General features: G+C 30.9%; 3 protein-coding genes across 5 annotated transcripts; 1 reads left to right on the forward strand and 2 right to left on the reverse strand.

Moving 5' to 3' along the window:
- Nucleotides 1–400: 400 nt before the first annotated feature.
- On the reverse strand, nucleotides 401–4,396 carry Cyca (cyclin A). 2 transcript variants are annotated; one of them, XM_072891333.1, is made up of 6 exons: nucleotides 3,871–4,396; nucleotides 2,394–2,885; nucleotides 1,931–2,154; nucleotides 1,562–1,766; nucleotides 1,201–1,448; nucleotides 401–888 (listed from the first exon to the last, which is right to left on the reverse strand). In XM_072891333.1, the coding sequence occupies exons 1-6, from the start codon at nucleotides 4,051–4,053 to the stop codon at nucleotides 813–815; spliced, it is 1,428 nt and encodes a 475-aa protein (XP_072747434.1). In that variant the 5' UTR covers nucleotides 4,054–4,396; the 3' UTR covers nucleotides 401–812. The 2 variants fall into 2 exon arrangements, with proteins under 2 accessions (XP_072747434.1, XP_072747433.1); XM_072891332.1 differs by having other exon boundaries at nucleotides 2,394–2,888.
- A 476-nt stretch (nucleotides 4,397–4,872) lies between these two features.
- Nucleotides 4,873–10,932, forward strand: LOC140665340 (FMR1-interacting protein NUFIP1). Of its 2 annotated transcripts, XM_072891331.1 has the most exons (6): nucleotides 4,873–5,722; nucleotides 6,113–6,310; nucleotides 9,082–9,374; nucleotides 9,473–9,699; nucleotides 10,039–10,248; nucleotides 10,454–10,932. In XM_072891331.1, exons 1-6 carry the CDS (start codon nucleotides 5,228–5,230, stop codon nucleotides 10,795–10,797), a joined length of 1,767 nt encoding a protein of 588 aa, XP_072747432.1. In that variant the 5' UTR covers nucleotides 4,873–5,227; the 3' UTR covers nucleotides 10,798–10,932. The 2 variants fall into 2 exon arrangements, with proteins under 2 accessions (XP_072747432.1, XP_072747431.1); XM_072891330.1 differs by lacking the exon at nucleotides 6,113–6,310 and having other exon boundaries at nucleotides 10,454–10,931.
- On the reverse strand, nucleotides 8,556–16,247 carry L(1)g0020 (RNA cytidine acetyltransferase l(1)G0020). Its single transcript, XM_072891328.1, has 18 exons — nucleotides 16,049–16,247; nucleotides 15,450–15,713; nucleotides 15,192–15,350; nucleotides 14,879–15,115; nucleotides 14,574–14,778; nucleotides 14,351–14,472; nucleotides 14,063–14,199; nucleotides 13,705–13,989; nucleotides 13,538–13,619; nucleotides 13,331–13,447; nucleotides 12,915–13,091; nucleotides 12,692–12,839; nucleotides 12,406–12,550; nucleotides 12,102–12,310; nucleotides 11,757–11,929; nucleotides 11,419–11,670; nucleotides 11,106–11,340; nucleotides 8,556–9,690 (listed from the first exon to the last, which is right to left on the reverse strand). Exons 1-17 carry the CDS (start codon nucleotides 16,154–16,156, stop codon nucleotides 11,110–11,112), a joined length of 3,051 nt encoding a protein of 1,016 aa, XP_072747429.1. The 5' UTR covers nucleotides 16,157–16,247; the 3' UTR covers nucleotides 8,556–9,690; nucleotides 11,106–11,109.
- Between the last annotated feature and the right edge of the window lie 292 nt (nucleotides 16,248–16,539).

Consider the following 16,539-nt stretch of genomic DNA (forward strand, 5'->3'; position numbering starts at 1 on the left):
TCTAATGCTTTTGTATATATATGCAGTACAGGGCTATATATATAAAAAGATATCTTACTTTTCTAAAAGCAAACTACGCATTTGATATTACTTATGGGATACCTAAAATGCTGTAAATAAATAACTGTACAATGAAAAATTGATCGAAACGTGTGCAATTAATTTCACAGAAATATTTTAAATAAAATTTGCCGTTTTTATCGTTAATTGTATCTAATCGTAAAACGATAATAATAATAAATATAAAATACTTTTATTTTTGATTATTCTTATAAGGCAATTTAATTGTTCTGCACTATGTATCTGCAGAAAGCAGCATTTGTTGCATTTTATATAACCATCCTTCTCTAAAAAAGTACTTATAAAAATACAGTTTCTAGATGTTATATCTCTTTCTTTCTCTCTCTCTCTCTCTCTCTCTCTAGCTCTAGAGCCTCGTACATTGGAGATGCAATGACAAAGCTCTCGAAACAATTTTTCAAATTTTTATGTGGTCACAATCTAGGATGCATGTGAGCGATGATACAAAAATGATGTGCGATGAAGATAACAGAGCCAGGCATATGTTTTTTCTTTTGCAAAATATCGACTAGACCGAAACAGCTACCAGAAATAAACTGTACGCTTTTTATTTTATAGGTCAGTCATGCTCTGATCCTTTTCTTCACAATTGATATATATATATATATATTAGTAATATATATATATATATATATATATATATATATAAGGTTCTTATCGAAATTCAATTAGCAATTTATACATAAAAAATCATTACTTTAATCCTCTGTTTTTCTTAAAATTATTCTTTACTAAATATCCTCTTCATCTTCATCCTCACATACTGCCTTAGTACTGCGAGGCAACAGCATAGATACATGACCATACCTGAAGAAAGAGGCTTTTGTTAAAAGAAATTTTCAAATATATATATATATATATTCCAAACTTTATAAATAAAATATATTTACTCTATGAGAAGATTATGATAAAACACAAGCCAATGAATAATATTATTAATATTTAATTGTAATATTTATGTATGTTATAAATTATATCATATATATCATATAATCTATATATATATATATATATATATATATATATATATATATATATATATGTATATAAATTTAGATTATCATGTAATTATACATTATTTATTACTGCTGTTATATTGTTTTTAATATTTCTACTTACTTGTTACTTCTATACTTTTCTTGTATTGCTACTTGTGGGATATTGGGAGCATTGCAGAAGGTCTTGCTCAAGTATGTTATACATTCTTTAAGAGTTTTCAGATCATATCCTGTCGACAGCTCCAATTCATGTGGCCAGATTTCCTCCTGTAATGTATGCCGTGCGAGCGCTACCGCAGACGCAGCCAAATGACTGGGCAAATATTGTAGGTATGGGTCTGCCTCGAGCATTGATAATTCGCACAAATACTTAAATGCAAAACACATTAAAAAATAAGAGTGAGAAGACAAAAATAATCAACATAGAAAGTATATAATATCTAACAATAAGAACTAGAAATTACTTGTTTATTAAAACCTACCATTGCTAAGAATTTAATTTTATCCGACAGATTATTGCTGACACAGTATTCCATTAGGAATGTGTAATGTGTTGGTACAGTTAAATCGAACGATAGAACCCTCAGTATCAAATTCTCCATTTTTATTACCTGTGTTTTGGTGTATGTATCATCTGTGATATATACAAATTCTCCTACCTCAGGAGGATAAATCTCTTCGTATTTCCTATTAAAGGAACGTATACATATAAGACAATTGTGTATAAAATAATAATTTAATTTCTCAAAAACTCTAAATCAAATAATGATTAGTTTGATTTTAATACGTGTTTAATTCAAGATTTATGGTATTGAATTCTCACACATGCAGATTAATTAAAATAAACTTACGCCGCAATAAACATAGCGGCAGTCCCAACAAGTTGTAACTTCGTTCTTACAACGCTCATATATGATAAAAAGCGATCTATATATGAGATAGCCAAATATAACGTCTCGTCTTGCAATCGATATTCTTCGGCTACTTCCACAAGCCAATCTATCAATATAGATCTCATTGAATACGTAATATCGGGCTGTTTCTTCATGTAACCAGGTTTTGGTCTATGAAGTGTCTGGAAAATAGATGAAATCGAATTAGAAAAAAATTTCAAAGTATTAAAGCAAATAAAGTTATAAAGAAAATTTTTTCCTAATGCAAGTCTAAAAATATTAATTCTTATTTTGTAGTGCATTTGAAAGAAATACTACTAATTTATTTAAACAATATTTAATTAACTAACATTATATATACATTTTTTAAAAATATTATTATATATGTAAATATATCATATATAGATACATATATACATACTTCTGATATACGTAAATAATTATATATATCGGCCCTATATTCGTCTACATCAAAGAAATTAGTTCTCATTTCCTTAATATGTTCTCTTCTGGTTTTATATTCTTTATTAGAAGAACTGCTGTATGTCAGTGACTTCTCTAATGACTTCTCCGATGACTTCTCCAAAGACATGGGAGTATTTTTTGAGTAGATATCATCTTGTTTACTTTGGCAGATTTCTTCAATGGTACTACGAAATGCTGCAAAATTAACACTGCTTGTAGTAATTTCTATTCTTGGTTGCTCTTTATTAGATTTTGCCACTATTTCTTGCACAACTTTTATTTCTCTCTTCTCTTTTGAGTCTCTAAGTACAACAGATGTCTCTTCTTCCAATTTATCTTCATAAATTTTAAAGACTGGTTCATCTTTCTTGTCATCATAAATTTTGAAAGGTTCAGATTGTGGAGGAATGAATGGTTTTGTTTTAACATATTTTTCATCCTTGTGATTCTCCTGTTAAAAAAGTAAAAGAAATTCAGTAATATACAAGTCTTTTTAATATACTTTATTTTAAAATATTAACTATGGACAAAGCAAAAAGTTGTGTATGTCTAGTAACACATTTTTATAGAATATTTAAAATGATGTAGTCTTAAAAATTTTTAAGATTTTAAGAAAAAGGATATAACATTCTAAGATGATCACAGATAGATTTAATTATATTAAAAAAAAACTCAATATATATTAAGGATTTTAACAAAAAGTTAGAAATCAATATAAAATTATAAGATACATTAAGAAGAGATTGATGAGGGAATAACAAGAGTAAAGAATAAAAAAAAATGATTTAAATAGCTCATTTATTTCAGATACTGAAAGCAGAATAGCCAAGAATTTAAAAAAGATTATTATTTAGACTAAAATAGGTGAATAAGAGAACATTAAAGAATATGAATAAATTCAGAAAAAGATATTATTGATATATATTTATGTATAGATATGAGAATAAATAAGAGAAAACAGATTAATTATAAAAAAAATAAAAGCAGTGATCCAATAATGGCTTTCTATACCAAGGGGGACATATCAAGGTGAACAATATACAGTAAGTAAAGATAAGATTTTATCCAAGCATTAGTTGGAAGTAATTAAAGAAAATAAGAATGGAATCAAACAATACATTGGCTGTAAACACAGATAAATTATTAACAATAATTTAAGAACACCAATTTAATCCTTACAAAATTACACTGAAAATTCAACACAATTTGCGATGCAAATTAAGTTTGGATTAAAGTCATGATTTATATTCTTCTTTCTTCAATCCATTTTCAATCGGAATTGATTCTTATGAAATTCGTTAAAGGCGCGAAAGACACGTTACGTGTCCAGCAAATACGCGATGGTAGCCGGATATTTACCGATTATTTGAAAAGGAATTTTCTCTCGTAAAAAGGAGAGCAAACCCTACGAAAGATCGGCAATATATACGTACGAATTTCGTCCCCTGTCGCGGGCAATTATTGTGCAGAACCCCAAGGACGGCGCGTTTGTTCTGCTGGAAGCCCTGCGTCTGGGTGCTCGCGGCACCAACGAGGTTCTCCTTGCCTCGGCCTTGCCGTACATCGGCGCCGACTCGGTTCTCCTGATCTTCCTGGTATACCCTGATCGTGGCCATGACGTCCGCGAGTCCTATCGTCCGAACAGAAAGATCGGCACGCAACGTGCTGTGTATATCGTGAACCGGGGGGGGATCTAAGTCGTCGGGGACGACACACGCGTACTAGTAGACCGGGTCTAAAAAAAAAAAAATGTTCCGCCGATAAACAACGCACGCGCCCGTCCCGCTTTCTCTGCGTGCCACGAGACGAAACGTTTGAGTCCCGATTGCCTTTACAATCGGCTGTGCATCACAGAGTCGCGGGAAAACGGACGGGCGCTCGGCACACGGTGTTCCGAGCGGTTCGGTTGCCGTTTGATTTAAAACAAACGTAAAACTCAACAGCTGGCAGGACGTTATGGGGAGCGTTGCACGAAACCGGCCAATAGCGAGCGTGGGAAACGCGCCGGCCAATCGCGGCGCCACCTTTCGCGCGTTCGCAAACTCACCTTCTCGAACGTGCGCGTGGGCGACACTCGAGGGCTCGCGATCGAACCCTTCTGATTGATCAATTCTAAAATCGTGTATCGGTTTTATTAACATCTGCGCGAGATTTGCAAAGGTGAAATAAAAATTGACAAATATGTAACGCAACCTTTTTATCAGCTGTTCAGTGACACATTGCCGATTATCTTCAGCAGCAACGATCATGAGATGTATAAATATGTAGGTAGGACGGCAACTTTTCTCAGCAAGAAAATACTAGTAATTTAATATCTCACGTAATTGGCTGTTGACTAGAGAACTTTTTAAAGTCCCGAAAATTGTTCCCTTTGACAGCCAATCGCGTGACGTTGCGTCTATGGCGTTTCTTGTCGGAAAAATTCTACAACGGAGTAGTTTGCGGACACGCTTGCGAACGCACGCGAAGAATTTGCGTGTTAAAAGTTACGCGGATAAAAAAAATTAGTCTTTGAGTTCGCGATCGCGTTCTCGTATATATCGTTGTTTTTAACCGTTTCTCTCGGTCGATGCCGCGTGATAGTGGAATATTACGTGTGATGTTTCATTCGTTCGATTGATAATTTCCTCCTTTTTTTTGGAGGGGGGGTTTTCTTCACAACGACGATACGCCGTAACCTCGCCGGGCGAGCAAAGAAAATATCCGTGTTTCACCAACCCCGTGACTTACGTGTTTAAGAGGAGCAGGAGGAGGAGAAAGAGGCTTTCTTCCTTTCACCGAAACAAAAAGATGAGTCCGCTAAACCGAGGACCCCCTCTGGGATCCAGGATACTGCCGGTTGGCGGGCGCCCGCTCCCGCCACCCAGGTTCGGTGGTAGACCCGCTATGCCACAGCGTATACCGCTTCCCCCGCAAATGTCGTCGCCACCGCGGATGCGCCGGATGCCGCCGATGAGTCCCATGTTCGGGCCGGGCGATCCTAGACAGAGGATACCGCCGCCGCCGCTGCCACCGCAACCTGGGTCGAGACCCGGAGGCGGTGGCATATCCCGGCTTAACGGCGTGCCACCGTTGTTCCCGGGTGGACCCAGAACACGTGGTCACATGGGACCCATCGTGCCGCCGATGGGACCGCGTGGACCTCTCATGCGACCCTGGCCCCGAAGAATGGGAGGGTTACCCCCGCAGATGATGCCACCCATGAGACCCATGAGGTACAACACGGGCAACGGAAGTCTCAAGGGCAAACCGATACGTAACGCGAAGAAGATCAACAATCGCGCAGTACGTGTTTTTATGCTTGTACTCTTGTATTGTTTATTCCAATTTGTTTAAACAGCTGCTTTTATCCTTGAATTATATGACACTTTAATTGCGCCAGTAGTTTTTGGCGGGAATCTCGAGAGCTTTGTGTATCTGATGTGCCAATTGCGTTATTATTAGGATATTGAATTTATTAAAGAAACATCTTTCATTGTCTAACGATATGGCTTTGTTGTGTTGCAATCATATAATAATTGAATCAACTGCATTGTCTTATAGCATAAGTTTGCAAGGGAATATTTCTGAGATATAAATACAATATAATAATTTTTATAAATAGTTGAGTACTATACAGAGTTTCTATAGTAGTATTTGTGTTTTTAAGTCTTATTGAAAAATATGGTTATTTAGGAATCAGATTTAATAAAAAAGCCGTGGATGACTGACGAAATTCGTCACGAGATACAAAAGAAAACTAACCTGTACCTTAAAGCAAAAAAATATCAAAAAAATACAGTAGAATGGCAAGAATTTAGAGATATGCGAAATAAAGTAACCAGGATGATAAGAGATGCAAAAAATGAATATCTTGCAAAACATCCTGAAAAGGTATCTGTTCTCTCTGTGTCGTGTCTGCAAGCAAACTTTAATGAAGTTAATACTATTATTTTATGCTTTCATTGTTGTGACATTTATTTCTTAAATAAATACAGAAAATATATCCAGCGCATAAAGCTATCAATTATTTTAGTTTTGCCAACCTGTTTTTTATATAATATTTTTAACTTATTGTATTTGCTGCTTTTAATACTTGCTGTATTGAATACTATTTTCGTTTTTTTTCTTACCCTTTATTTACATCTTTTTTTTAATGTATTTATGTTATGTACGTATATCTGTCTGTATATGTGTATATTAACATGTATGTTAATGCATAAGCAAATTATTGGCAAAAATAAATAATTACTATAATGTTAATCTTTTGTTTAATCAATAAAGTTAACTTTATTTGAATAATATTTAAGGTTACAAAAAATTCATATAAGTGAGGGTTCTTTTTTTTTATCATTTTGAAAATAGAAGCATAAAGATTTAAAAAAAAAATACAAAATAGGACATATCAAGATAATTTTTTTGATATCAAATTTAAAAACTCTTATTTTCTCCTGGATTTACAAAAACGAGATGAGAATGACAAAATAGCTAAAATATTTATTGAGTCTATAAAAGGACAATAAATATTTATAATCATCTTTATCAAGATAAAGAAAACGTGAAATGTATTTATATCATGTGGGTGCATCTCAGAATACAATTTTTCAAACAGAACACATACTGTTACATTTATATACTGTTTTATTTGCTTTATGTTAGCAGATATAAGAAGAAGAATCTAAAGTAATAGACAAAATATGAAAATGAATTAATGGCATAATAATGGTATAATAATTATATACATTAATTCTAAAGAGAGTCTAAGTAATCATTTTGCGATGAAGATCCGGCCTGTTTCATTCAACGTTGATAAACGTTGATTACTTTGGTTTTACAGGGTCAGAAAACTCGTGATAACAATAGCACGATTGAATCCGAGGGTGTTCAGAAAACTGTGAATTCAACAGAACAAACGGACCATACGGAGGAGAAACAGCCTTCCAGCGAACAGCCTTAACCGTTAGGCTACTTCTCTTATTAAAGAATTATACGCTAATTGAAAACATATAACACAAGTATTCTGTTTTCAAACTTCAGAACGATTTTTGTCTTACGTTTCGATATTATCTGGCAAAATTTGTAATTGTATTGTTGCTATATAAGTCCTATATAATCCTAATGTGCAAACACTAACCTTTATATCTCTCTTTTTCGATATTTTTGCAACATAATATATTTACATTTAGTAATTTTTTGTATTATTTACATCATATATAAGTATGTGCTATTTAAAGGAATACTGACAAAAATAATTTTGAGAAAATAGTTCTCTAATCTATTAGCTAAAATATATATGATGATAGCTTAGGTAATCTATGTAACAATTTGTTTAATTTCATTTTTACATATTAGTATATATACATATATAATGTTTAGTTCATTATATGAATCTTAATTATAAATATCTGCATTATGATAATGTCAACTAGATGTAATCCATCAAGTATGTAAAAACTGGCCATCTGTGGATAAATGTTTTTCAAAGTTCTTTCTTTATATTTATGGCCAGTATATACAGTGCTGCAAGCTATAGTAAGAATTAAGCTTAAGAAATAGTAACAGAATTATACTGTCCAAACTGTAATGTATGTTTAAGAAGTAACAGAATTACATGTCTAAACTGTGAGAAAAAAATAGAGATAAATAATTTTATATAGAGATTATATTCGTATAAAATATTTTACATATAAAAAGTTTCAAATAGCTTGTGGCTCTGTTAGATTAGTAGTACAACTTTTATAAATGATTATGGCTACATGTGTCATATTAATACACTTTCTCGTTTATTTCATATCTAACTTAAAAAATTAAAAAAAATAGATTGACAAGAAAAAGGAAAACAAGTTTGTAATTGAAACGCATATTATGAGAATAAATCATATTTCTATAACTTCCAATTCTGGTGTTTTCCATCATTTTAGCATTAAAAACCATTAAGAAAAAAATTAATCTTGTTGAAAAATAATCGTTCTGAATTATGAAAATAATTTTTTGTGATTTGCTATTTTAATAATTCATTTAAATAATAAAATCATCAATACAAACTTTTATATATATGTAAGTTATGGTAATATAACATGAAATAGAAATTTGCTTTAATATATAATATATAGAGAAAAATATAAAGATTTTTTTTACGTTATAATTATACAGTACAAAAGTTCATAATTAAGTTTAATGATGCAATTAAGGCACATTGTATAAGTATGTATTTATGTTGTATTGTATACATTGTAAAGATAATCAACTAATTCTTCAGAAAAACATTATGCACGCAAAATTTGTATATTTATTTATAAAAAGGAATGAACGGTAATCTGTGAAGGAAAAGGCAAGGTCTGTGTTTCTTACATGTAGAATTTATAGATCAAATTTTTCTGAATACCCCGGGATGTAGCTTTAAATGTTTTATACAATAATTATTTACGACTTAAAAATAAAGTAAATAGATACACACAATGTGTATAAGAAGATCGTAGTATTGGCCTATAATTGTGAGAGAATTTTGTTTTTTGATCGATAAGGAAATAATAAAAATTTTAGCAAAAAGCTTTCAAAATATATGATTGATAATAATAATAATAATAATATAGTATTATTGATGTTCTCTGAATAAATAACAAGTTTATACCCCAATAGTCTTAGTGTATAGTGACGATTTTTAGGCTCACCTGGCCAATGAAGAAACACAAAATCAGGAAGACGAAAATTGTGCCAGTTCTGATGACGAAAAATCTCACTATTGCGAGGTATGCGACAGAGATTTTCCATCCAATGATGCTCTGTCCGAGCATAAAAGCACACACAGGGTTTGCGGCATTGATGGATGCACGTTTTCGGCACATCCCATGCTCGTAGAGAAACATATTAATATGCAGCATCGTACCGGCTTGTATGAGAGAATGAAAGATTTATCGATTCCTGAAAATCTCGAGAAGTGGATAACTGAACGAAAAAAGTAAGATGTTTTGTCATGTATTTTTTTAACATCTAAAAAATAATTGCGTTAATAAAAGCTTGATATAATAAAAAATTTTTTTTATGCACTATAAACAGGAAGTATCCTACTGAAGCTAACATAAACTTACGCAAAGCCGAAGAGTTAGAAAAGTTACAAAGGGGAGAGGTAATCAAGCAGAATTCTTATGTACAAACCAGAACGAAGAAGACGGTAAATGTACGTCAGAAGAAACGCAGAGTTCGCAAACGTTACCCATATGGAAATAATAATTGCGCTGATACAGACGAATTATACAGAGGTTTACGTCCTTTTCCTGGAACAAGTGAGTTACATTATAGAAAATATATTTGTATGTATACTACAGTCGGACCTCTTATCCTACATTTTCGATCCGGAATTTCCCCCTTAAACTTCTGATCCTACGACAAAAATTTGAGAGTAGGGGTATAATTCCCCTTTCGCGGTCGAAGCATGAGAGGATTTTTTGTCGTAGGTTAAGAGGTTTCGTAGCATAAAAGGATCGTAGGATAAGAGGTCCGACTGTATAGTATATAAAAAAAAATCTGATCCAATATATTTTCATATAATCCATTTGTATTAATATTTTGAATTTTTATTTTTAAAAAGATTTTCTGTTGTAATTATATTATTAATTTTTTAGGGGTTTTGCAAGAGGAAGATAACAAAACATGTTTAGATGAAGAAGTATGTTTAGATAAACAAACAGATTTATGTGAAAAGATTACTGACAATATTTCGGATGAAGATGATGGACCAGAAGCACCTATAACACTTAAACCCACTAATTTATCTGCAAACAGTTCGTCTATGTTACCAATTTTAGTAGCAGATTATGAAAGTGAAGGCGATGGTAAATATGTAAATTTTAATATTTGTTAATATATAAATATATTTTTTTAAATTATTTTATTATTACTTATATTTTTTTAACATGCAAATGTCTTGAAAATTTTTATTATTATTATTATAATTTTTATTATTGATATACTCTTCTTCACAATAGTAATTTTTTTTATATGAACAATTTAACAAATACCTACTAATTTTGTTTTTAGATGAAGGTCCAGAAGAAGAGCCGATAAAACGAATTAAAATAGAAAAGCTTCAGGATAATAAAATAACCAAAAATGCTGTCCATGAAGAAATGTCTGATATACAAGAATGCAAAAAAGAAAATGATAAATCCAATAATAAATCTGGAAAAACCATTGCTAAATTTCAAGATAAACAAAAGCATGAAATTAATCGAGTTATTGATAGGAAAAATAATAATTTTTTATATAGGTATCATAATAAATTATTAGAAAAGCTGCTTTCACGTTCTATACAACATGAGAGAAATTTAATTTGCCAATGTGTGAAATATATCATAGAAAACAATTTTTTCGATTTGAACTAATTTGAAATAGTAATATAAATAATTATACGCGAAAATGATACACCTGAGATAAATTTTATGATTACAGACCGATTTCTTTTGGCTATAAAAATATAATTTTTTTAGTATGATGTGCAAAAAATGTAAAAAAAAAAACTATAATTTATCAAGTATAAAACTATTATTTTTGTTTTTTCAGTTATTAAATCTATATATTTTTTAGTATAATAAACATATATTTTATAAGTATCAATAAAAATGTCTATTTATATCAAATTTAATATTTATTTCATCCAAATATGCAAGTTATGTAAATTATTACATCTTACAATATTATAACTTTGAAGAATGTCTTTTTTTCTTCTTTATATGTTTCTTTTCAAATTCTTGTACACTATTATCTTCTGACGGTCGCTTTTCGCCGGTTTTTATAGAAATAAGGCTTTTACTGTGTTTGCTGGACAGAGCACTAGTCCAATCTGTTTCCGATCCCTTAATAGCATACTGCTCCAAATTTTCTCTCTTCAGTTTTTCTAATTCTACTTTCTGTTTAATTTTCAATTCCTGTAACGTACGATATTATTTAAAGATGTGTTATGTGAGCGATAAGTAACGAGAATAAATTATGCATATAATACAAACTTTAGCTGCGCTCTCTAATTCTTCGTATAAACTCTGTCCACCTAAAGGATTAACTTTTACTTTCTCATTAACTGACTCAGCATTAGTCAGCATAGTGCTCTCTACATATTTTTCCGCAATTCTGTTAAAATATTGAATCGATTTACGTATTATACGATTGAATAAACCGAGTAATTGTGAAGACGGTAAACTTAATTCTTCCGCCAATTTGTCGACGGTTTTGTGTTGTAAGCCTAAGCCGAGTAGAATCGCCTACAAATTGCCATGTATCGTTATACATCACTATAATATCAAGAAACAATATACGAAGACGTTAGAAGATGTCTAGGATATCTTACCGATTGTGCTGCTGAGAAATGAGTGTCTCCCATTAGATTTAAAAAGTATAAACGTGCTAATGATGGTAGCAAATCCATAATTAAATGATAATCCGCCATATTATTACTATACATTTGCAAACGTTTTAGATCATATGATGTAAAATAAACATTCAACGTTTCCTTGCTCAGTGCTGAAACAAAGTTTTATCTCAAAATTTGAATTTTTCAAATGTTCTATAAATGTTAATTAGACAAGTCTTGATTTTGAAATTTTTACAATATACAGAGATTCTTAGAGTTTCCTAATACACATGAGACGTTATATAAATCACTAATAATTAATTAATAATATAGTACACTTACTGACAAATTCCAAAGATATTGTCTTGTTAATTAATATACTTAATGCAAGCGACGCTGGATAGGTGTTAAATGAATAAGAAAGTAGACTTAAGAATCGCCGACGAAAATCGCTCCAATAAGCCTGCAACCACTTAGCATCATCCTGTTCTACGTTAGTTTTATAAAGCATTATGCAGGAATGTTCTCCTGTTATGTCATTGGCCGTTTGTCTAAAAAAATCACAAATATTCGATATGGAATAATCATCATTCTCACCATTTTATTGATATATAAATGTACAAAGTGTATGTAGGTATACACATACCTTAAATATATAGGTACAAAATTAGATCGTTTCCAAAATTTCAACAGTTGCTCAGTAACTCCAAAAGATACTCCAATATAATCTAGATTTTCTGGATGCCTCTCGCTTAATTTCAATAAAAGCGGTGGTAGCGAACTGCGAGGTTCTGCAAAAACAGTTATAAATAAAACCGAGTTCAACATTGTATATTTAATGTTAAGAAATTATTTTTTTAATAGATGAAATTTTAAGCAATAAAAAATATTTATAAACAGATATTAGAGATAGGTATCATTGAATAGATTACCTATATTTTCTTCTAACAAATCGACCGCTTCATCGGGAACATTTTTTATTTCCATCATTGGCTCTTGTGCAACATTTTCATTAATATTAGGTATCTTCATTTCATAGTATTGTTTCAACAATTGCAATGCGCGACTACCATATCCCATCTGCAATCATTATATTCTTCTTTTAGCAAAGCCGTAATTATTTTAAATTGACAAGTTATAAAGAAACATACATACCCCGTGATAATCGGGATGCGTGGCGATCCGGACGATGCGCGCGCCAGCCAATACTGGAAAATCCTCATCTTGATATTGCTGAGCAATCGTCCATGGTATTAAATCACCAGCTGCTCTACGACCCCGTGTGAGACCTTCCTTTATGCTAGTTTTGCTGACTTCACCTTCCAAGCAAACCTGTGTATTAAAAAATAAATTTATATGACTTACATTTTACACATAAAGAAACAAATATTTCAATTATGAATATTTCAAAATTTGTATATCTATGTTTAAAGAAAAAACATGCTAAAAGACGTTCCTAAAAGAGTCGATAAACATTTAAATAAATTAGAAATTTATTTAGACACACTATTTATATTTTATTGTTAAATATAGTTGATAGATTTCATAGAATATTTCATTATTATACCTACTTGAAGAACGACTAATATTTCAGGTAGAGTCTTTCTATTAGAATCTACAGGTCCCAATAGACAGAATAGATGATGCGCAGGTGCGTCAGACATCATTTGTAAATCATTAGGGGTATTCTGTAATGTGATAATATAATCAAATTAATATTATCAAGACTTTGTTTAAAAAATAAAATATATATGTTGTGGAGCAAATGTGATATTTACTTTATAATGCGATGCAACATACAGAGAGACCAGCCTTTGTAAAAATAACTCAGAAGCCTTGTGATAAGAAAATAATGTATCTCTGTGGAAAATGATATTAATATATTAACTTTCTCTTTGCAAGCATTTATAAAAAACGTTTTATTGTTATTAAACTTAATTAATACCTGTTTATGTAATACAATTGACACATGTCAGGTGGAGGACATCCAGAAAGAATGGGTGCGTGTATTGTACTATTTAAACAAAGTAAATCACACAGCCATTGTTCTACAGAATCACCAGGTTTATAACGTATCGACTCATCGAGGGTAAGTTCGTGTAATTGTCTGCCAATAAGAATTTTTTCCTGTTGCTCCTTTTCATTTTTTCCATGGCTGTTTGACCCAGCAGTCTGTGTTCTCAATTGCTGCAGCAGTTTGAGTGACAAGGATCTACCTGTTCCTTCATATCTACAAGTAAATATGTAATTTATTAAATTTATTTATTATCCTAAAAAATTTTGAAAATGTTTAAAATTCTTACCCGTTTATGGTTGATGCAAGGAATATTAGATAAGGTCCAAGCATTGCTTTAACATAGGGTAAAGGAATCGCAGCAGCTTCATCAATCACAAGCAGTTCTGCTTGATTTAATTTATGAGTATCTGTTGGATGTATATACTGTAAAAAAAATAAAACAATTACATGTTATTAATTTGTAAAAGTCAATGAAAAAATTTATATATTACAGACTAATATAATTTATAATAATATATTCATTTTTTTATTTATTTTCATATGTACAAAAGGTTTTTCTAGCAAAATTACACACCTGAATTGTCTGGCGATGATCTCGAAACACATTTACGCGTACAGTAGCTTTGTTGAACTCTGGATTTGTGGATTGTACTAAGCCATAGTCGAGATGTTCCTGATATCCGAGTGCATCAAATCCTACGGCGAATTATTTGTTTCATACATGTTGATAATTTTTATTTCAGTAATATAATTGTTAATAATTATAATAAATCTGTTCTTTTTATTTATTTATTTACCTTTGAAGACAAATTCAAAGAGAGTGTTCAAGTTCTCTGGACTGGGACTTGAAATATAAATATTCGAGTATCCAAATGTAACAGCTCCAGCAATAGCAAGTCCCAATGCAGCAGATTTTCCGCGTCCTCTAGCAGCTGTTAGTGATACAGTTGATCTTAAAGTTTTCTCGGAGATACACTCGATAAATTTAAGAACTGCTTTTGCCTGAAAAATTAGAGATTGTATATAGTGAATTAGATATATTTAACTTAAAATTTAATTATATTAAACAATTCTTTATATTAATTTACTTTAGTTTATTTACCTGGTCGACCGTTTTGCAACAATTAATTAATGCAGATACAGGTTGAGTATCTTGTAGACTCTCTTTTAAAGTATCCAAACTTGACTGTTCTTCCAAAACGTCCGATTTATGCACAGATTCTATCCTTAGATTGTGTGAAGATACAGGCAATACATTCAACTGATCGTCAACTACTAAACATCGAGTACACGAGGCTAGAGACAGCAGGAACCTCTCGTTAAAACGACATATTATGTCCTACATTAATGAAAAAAAGTGTTATAATATTGCATAGTGTCTCTTAAATGTATTTTAAAAAGTAATATGTTTGTACTTTATGAGCTTCTGTACGAAACCTCTGATGAACATCCATATTCATTGTATATAATTGCTTTAGAGAATTCATAGATTGCAATAGAAATACAATGATTCCACCACCCTCTACTGTCTCAATAGTACGAGCTAATAAGTTTGGTGTAACTGCTTCAAAATCCTAAAATTAAAATGATAACATTATAATATTAATAACTAAAATAAAATAAATATATATATATATATATATTTTTTATATTATTAAATAATATACTTGTACCTGTAATATACACATGCCATATGTGTTACCTAATATTTTATGTGTTTCATTATAGTAACAGTAGCGAATATTAGTTGAAATAACAAACAACTCAAATGGATCATCCTCGTTAACATCCAATTTACCCGATTTTATTTTCTTCTGCAAAGATTTCATTCGTTTTTTTCTATGACTACTAAAACCTAAGTCCTTTTTGTAACACCATAATACAGAAGGCCTAGCTTTTACAACAGTCTTAGATAACATATGATGCAATAACACCACCTGAAAAAATATTTTTATAAATAGAATACAAATAATTTATATATATACATGTATACATATATACAGCTTTACAATCACCATATTTTATATATTATAATTTTTGCATAATAATTAATATAGCATGTAATATAAGAATAAAAAATATTAAATTTCTTGTACAAGATTGCTTTGTAAATTAGAAAAATCTTAAAAATTGACATATGACATTTTGGCCAAACGTCAGAAATATAATATTCTCATTATTCATTAATTATTAATAATGTGCTTATATTGAAAACAAGTACAAATCAACAAAGTGCACAGTGCGTGCACATGTTTTTTAGTTGAATACTTACTTGATCTTTCGCTTTTTCGCCGACGATGACAAACATCGTCCTATGTCCCAGAGTGACACCATTTTCTATCAAAACTCGTATACGATTATCAATTTTTCTGCGAACCATTTTTACGAAAATATTTTATTCAATGTAAATTACATATCACACCGGCCTCGTGCCTGCTCGTGCCTCGTGTCTCGTAACTCGTAAATATACTAGAAAATCTAGTATATATTGTACATATGTTTATATCGATATATTATCGAAATCATCGATATTATCGAATGTTCGATATTTTTTTATATCGAACAAAAAATCACATACATATGCATATGTAAAATTATAAAATAAATAAACTTAGAAAATTATAAAATAAAATATCGACTATGTACATATTTTCAAAATGTTCATATTTCGATGAATATTTTGGCTGCTAAAATTATCATATTCTGCTATCTTTATTGCTCGAAGAAAGAGAAAACTTAAAATGTATTGGCAACACTGTTCAT

This window comes from Anoplolepis gracilipes, chromosome 4 (genome assembly GCF_047496725.1).
Source record: "Anoplolepis gracilipes chromosome 4, ASM4749672v1, whole genome shotgun sequence".
NCBI classification, from domain to species: Eukaryota; Metazoa; Arthropoda; class Insecta; order Hymenoptera; family Formicidae; genus Anoplolepis; species Anoplolepis gracilipes.

Excerpts from the sequence above, each read along its gene's own strand:
- LOC140665340 (XM_072891331.1), top strand. The coding sequence starts at position 5,228 with ATGAGTCCGCTAAACCGAGGACCCCCTCTGGGATCCAGGATACTGCCG. Across the intron at positions 5,723-6,112 it reads AGAAGATCAACAATCGCGCA|GAATCAGATTTAATAAAAAA; the intron begins GTACGTGTTTTT and ends ATGGTTATTTAG. Across the intron at positions 9,700-10,038 it reads ACGTCCTTTTCCTGGAACAA|GGGTTTTGCAAGAGGAAGAT; the intron begins GTGAGTTACATT and ends TTAATTTTTTAG.
- Cyca (XM_072891332.1), bottom strand. The coding sequence starts at position 4,053 with ATGGCCACGATCAGGGTATACCAGGAAGATCAGGAGAACCGAGTCGGC. Across the intron at positions 2,889-3,870 it reads CGCGACAGGGGACGAAATTC|GAGAATCACAAGGATGAAAA; the intron begins GTACGTATATAT and ends CTTTTTTAACAG. Across the intron at positions 889-1,200 it reads GAAAAGTATAGAAGTAACAA|GTATGGTCATGTATCTATGC; the intron begins GTAAGTAGAAAT and ends CTCTTTCTTCAG.